The following is a 5,382-nucleotide window of genomic DNA, read 5'->3' on the forward strand; positions in this document are numbered from 1 at the left end:
ACAAGGTTGCCACTACACAATACACAATGATGTACGCAGCCGACAAGGCTGCCCCTGTACAAGCGGACATCCCAAACAAACCATGTCCAGACCATTATCCAAAACATATATATACAACCCACATAATGTCCACAGACCTCTAAGAGTACAGTAGTGAAACTCGATGGTACAGGGCCCCCGCCATACCCATAGACGAGCAAAAGACTACACAAAAAGTTATGTACCAAAACAACTGGGCTCCGGAACAGTGGAGCTCTCCCAATCAGCAGAGTAGATATCCTATGCGGGAGGATCACCGAACTGTGCGTCTACACCTGCAGGCATGAAACGCAGCCCCCTGAGGAAAGGGGGTCAGTACGGACAATGTACTGAGTATGTAAAGCATAAGGTAAATATGACAGGATACCAATATGGCAAGTCGAAACAAAATATCGCTACACATATACCCTTTTAAGTGAAAATCATGCATATATTTAACATATAAGGTGCCCATCTTCCCTAGTAAGGGGCTCGACAAAATAATCATCACGTCATCTCCGTCATCATCATCATCATGACCATCCTCATCACCAATCATATATATAATATACATACCCGGCCCTCTAGTGAGGAACTCGGTGACATATGCAAGAAACTCCGCACGAACATTACCCGGCCCGGGACTCGGTGAAATGATAAATGACCCTATGCACGAGCAGAATATTATGAGAAACCATATGCAATTAAAATCATTTCTTATAACTCAATAGAACAATCAGCGTGAACCAGCAAGGAGTATTACCAAAGATTAATGTTTTATCAAGATTATGAACCTTTAATACGATATGGAAACGTAAAATCTCAACGATTTTATGAAGCACTACCATAGATATGAGAGATCATCATATCCTTAGACATAGACGATATATAGAGGAATAATTGTGGAAGCAAGAATATACGTCACCTAGACGCTCTAGAGGTAAGTATCAAACCTGTTCGTTATTCGCTTATTTTTAAAAGTCATCCCAAACAAAGAAAGAAGGGACAACGTTACATACCATATAATCGAGCCGCACGTCCAATATTTACTGCTCAAGCTATTAATCTATAACAAGCAACAATCGTCCCGCAGTTAGATAAACATCGCGCTTTACTTTCTTGTAAGCTAGCTAATAATCGAACGAAAATTTGGCAGCACTTCCCCTATTTTCCTTACTTCGTCCCAATACGACAACAACCCAAATTATCCACAGCAATACCAATAACACATATAACCCAACGAATCATATTAAACAGCCCCCTCCCCAAAACAGTTCCGTCTCGACAACCATAGCAGTGAAGCAACGACACACCGAGCGATAACTCTTTTTATAATTCGCAACACATCTACCTTATCGTATTCATCCTTTGGAGTATATACTCATAATCACATTAACATATACATAATGCCAAAACAGAATTTTCCCGCAGTTTGCTTTAATCAAAACAGCCCAAGCACCAACACGACACCACTAATAATCCGATTATGGTTTCCATTCATACTTAGTACATTCAATAACTAAAACAAACTTCCTAAGCTACTGGTCACGCCCCCTTATTAAAATTAATGGATAATTAACAAAGGTATTCTAAATAATTAACACACCAAACAAGGAGATTACTAACCAAATTATTTGCAGTTGCTGGCCAAGAGTTGCAGGGTTGGTTTCTCCATTTCCATGGCTGCCTAAAATAAGTGGTGAAGAAGAAGATGATATGCAGCAATGCATTTCACCACTTTATTTAGCAGAGAGTGGATTTCTCCACCGCATTTAATAGTATGAAGTGGAGGCAGCCCCCCTCTACACCTGTCCACTAAGGCCAGCTCATAATCTGATCTTTTTAATTTTTACCTTGAGTGGTGGGACCCACTGGATTAAATTAATCCTAAGCAGCCACTAATTAATCCTCACTTAAAGTTAATGGCACTTACATTAGCCAAATCATACTTAATATCACATTTGGAATTAACATCCTTGCCTAATATTTCTTTAATCACTTGTAACTTAAAATAAAATCTCATTCCCCGGACTTACGTCTACTAGATCATGATGCGCACTACGTATAAAAAAAATACGAGGCATAACAAAAACATACAGTTATGGACTTAAAACACAAAAACCGACTAATGCACTAAAATTTAGAATCTCATAAACAAAATTAGACTTAGGAAGAGTATATCTGACCTCAAGAATTGAACAAGTGAGGGTGGCGAGATATCATATAGTCCTCGGCCTTGTTGCTTCCTCAACAAGGTGGTTCCTCCATAACACTTTTACGGTGACAACCTCCTTGTTCCTTAGCCGCTTCACTTGGCGATCTAAAATTTCAATTTGAACCTCTTTGTAAGAAAGGTTCTCATAAATTCATAGCCCCTCAACAGCAGAATGGATGCTAGATCACGTAGACACTTTTTAAGAATCGAAATTTGAAACACTAGATGAACATAAGCCAAGTCATTTGGTAATTTCAGTTCATAGTAAACATTCCCTACATGCTGTAAGATCTCATAAAGACCTATATACCTTGGACTCAACTTACCTTCCTTACCAAACCTCATCACCCCTTTCATGGGTGATATCTTCAGGTAAACTTGATCACCTACCTCAAATTCAAGAGCTCTCTACGTGTTATCAGCATAGGATTTTTGACGACTGTAAGCAAGTATCGAATCTATCTTTGATCATTCTCACCTTTTCCACATCCCCATGTATGATCTCAGGGCCAAAGGATGGAAGACTATCCTACCTCAAACCACCCAACTGGAAACCTACATCTCCTGCCATACAGTGCTTCAAAAGGTACCATCCCAATACTGGAATGGTAGCTATTATTATAAGAGAACTCAATCAGTGGCAAGTGATCATCCCAACTCCCCTTGAAGTCAATAACACATGCTCTCAGCATGTCTTCAAGGGTATGATTGGTACATGATGCTTTTCCATCCGTATGGGGATGAAACGTAGACTGAGCTTCACCTGTGTACCCAAGTTCTTTTGGAAAGATCTCCAAAAGTGAGAAGTGAACTGGGCTCCCCTATCCGAAATGATAGATAAAGGAATTCCATGCCACCTCACTATCTCATCAATATACAACTTGTCATAATCTTCGGCCTTATAAGTGGACTTCACAGGTATGAGGTGAGTAGACTTGGTCATCCTGTCAACAATGACCCAAAACGAATCATGCAGTATCCTGGTCTGGATAGACCAACAAGAATATCCATATTAATAGCCTCTCACTTCCATGTTGGGATCTCAATCGACTGGGCAAAACCTCTAGGCTTAAGGTGTTCGACCTTAACCTGCTGGCAATTGGGGCACTCCTCCACAAACATAGAAATATCTCGCTTCATACCTTCCCACCAATAGATCTCCTTGAGATGATGATACATCTTGGTGGAACCTAGAGCCATGAGCCTCTGTAATAATATTTGTTCTCAGATTATCAATATTGGGCACACAAAATCTGCCCTGGTATCTATACACACCGTCCTCCCCAAGGAAGAATGATTCATTCAGCTTACTCAACACTGAGTCTTTCAACTCCATGAGCACTGGGTCGAGATGCTTCTTATCTTTAACATCTATAATAAATGAGGATTCAGAACTGGAATGAACCGAAACACCCCCACTTGGTGTATCTACCAGCCGTACACCAAACCTGGCAAATTGGTGTAACTCTTTAACCAGCTCCTTCTTCTCATCATCAATATGAGACACACTGCCCATGCTCAATCGGCTCAACGAATCATCCACTACTTTGGCCTTACCTGGGTGATAGTGGACATTCATGTCATAATCCTTGAGCAGCTCTAGATATCTTATCTAACGAATATTCAATTCTCTCTGTGTAAAAACATACTGAGGACGTTTATGGTCAGTAAATACATAAACATGTACACCATATAAGTAATATCTCAAAAATTTTAATGCAAATATCATGACAACTAACTCAAGATCATGGGTAGGGTAATTCTTCTGGTGGATTTTCAATTGTATTGATGCATATTTAATCACCTCGCCATCCAGCATAAGAACACATCCCAAACCTACTCGAGAAGCATCACAGTATATCACATACCCTACACCACTCCTCGTCAATGTGAGAACAAGGGATGAAGTGAGTCGGTCTTTGAGCTCATGGAAGCTCTTTTCACAAGTTTCAAACACTCAAACTTTGCCTTATTCTTTGTTAAAGTTGTCAATGGAGAAGCAATTGAGGAAAAGCCCTTAACAAACCTGCGATAGTAATTATCCAAACCCGAGAAACTCCGGATGTATGTAGGAGTGAGGGGTCTTAGCCAATTCTTTACAGCCTCAATCTTTTTAGGATCAACCTCTACACCCTGGTCAGACACAACATGACCAAGGAAGGTCACTAATCAAATCAAAAACTCACATTTGTTGAATGTCGCATACATCTGATGTTCCCTGAGTACTTGCAATGTCATTCTCAAATTCTGTTCATGCTCTTCTTTGGTCATAGAGTATATGAGGATTTGATCTATGAATACTATGAAAAAACGAATCAAGGTACTCTCGGAAGACCCTATTCACAAGGTCCATAAATGCGGCTGGTGCGTTAGAGAATCAAATGACATGACAAGAAACTCAAAATGACCATACCTAGTACGAAAGGCAGTCTTAGGAATGTACGCTTATCTTACTTTAAGCTGATTATTCCCTGATCGGAGATCTGTTTTTTTAGAAAAGAAACTTGAACCTTGGAGCTGATCAAATAGATCATCAATTTTTGGAAGAGGGTATTTGTTCTTTATAGTGACTTTGTTGAGTTATTGATAATCGATACACATTTTAAGAGTTCCATCCATTTTCTTAAAGAACAACACTGCAGAACCCCATAGGAATATGCTCGTTCAGCTGGAGCCATTCTATAAAAAGGAAAGGAAATTGGTTTGGTTTTGCAATCTAAGTCAACACCAAAATCAATTTTTGCATTCAGGAGGAATTCCTGGTAAATCCTTCGAAAAGACATCTTGAAACTCATTCACTATGGACATAGAGTCTATGGAATGAAACTCATGCTCTAAGTCATTGACTCTTACTAAGTGGTATAAATACCCCTTAGATAACATATTATTGGCTTTAAGATTGGAAACTATTTGTCTTGTTGGATTTGAACTACGCCCTTCCACTCAAGCTCTAACTCATTAGGAAACTGAAACATTACAACCCTGTTTCAACAGCCTATGGTAGCATAACACTTATGGAGCCAATCTATACCCAAAATTATATCAAAGTCAAGCATGATTAATTCTATTATGCCAGCATAGGTGACTTTATCAAGAATAGTTATTCGACAATCTCTATAAACTCTTTCAGCTCTAATGCTGTCTCCTAT

At 39.4% G+C, this 5,382-nt stretch overlaps 1 protein-coding gene across 1 annotated transcript; it reads right to left on the bottom strand.

Annotated features, from left to right (window-relative positions):
* Nucleotides 1-2,757: 2,757 nt before the first annotated feature.
* Nucleotides 2,758-3,812, bottom strand: LOC138342058 (uncharacterized). The gene is made up of 3 exons (XM_069294242.1): nt 3,376-3,812; nt 2,997-3,177; nt 2,758-2,895 (listed from the first exon to the last, which is right to left on the bottom strand). The coding sequence occupies exons 1-3, from the start codon at nt 3,810-3,812 to the stop codon at nt 2,758-2,760; spliced, it is 756 nt and encodes a 251-aa protein (XP_069150343.1).
* Nucleotides 3,813-5,382: the final 1,570 nt, after the last annotated feature.

This window comes from Solanum lycopersicum, chromosome 1, assembly GCF_036512215.1.
Source record: "Solanum lycopersicum chromosome 1, SLM_r2.1".
Classification (NCBI taxonomy): Eukaryota; Viridiplantae; Streptophyta; class Magnoliopsida; order Solanales; family Solanaceae; genus Solanum; species Solanum lycopersicum.

What these genes read in the sequence shown, in the direction of transcription:
- LOC138342058 (XM_069294242.1), bottom strand. Translation starts at nt 3,812, where the DNA reads ATGAATGTCCACTATCACCCAGGTAAGGCCAAAGTAGTGGATGATTCG. An exon ending in GGAGATCTATTGGTGGGAAG is followed by an intron (nt 3,178 to 3,375) that starts GTATGAAGCGAG and finishes CATTGTTGACAG; the next exon opens with GATGACCAAGTCTACTCACC. An exon ending in AAAAGAACTTGGGTACACAG is followed by an intron (nt 2,896 to 2,996) that starts GTGAAGCTCAGT and finishes ATTGACTTCAAG; the next exon opens with GGGAGTTGGGATGATCACTT.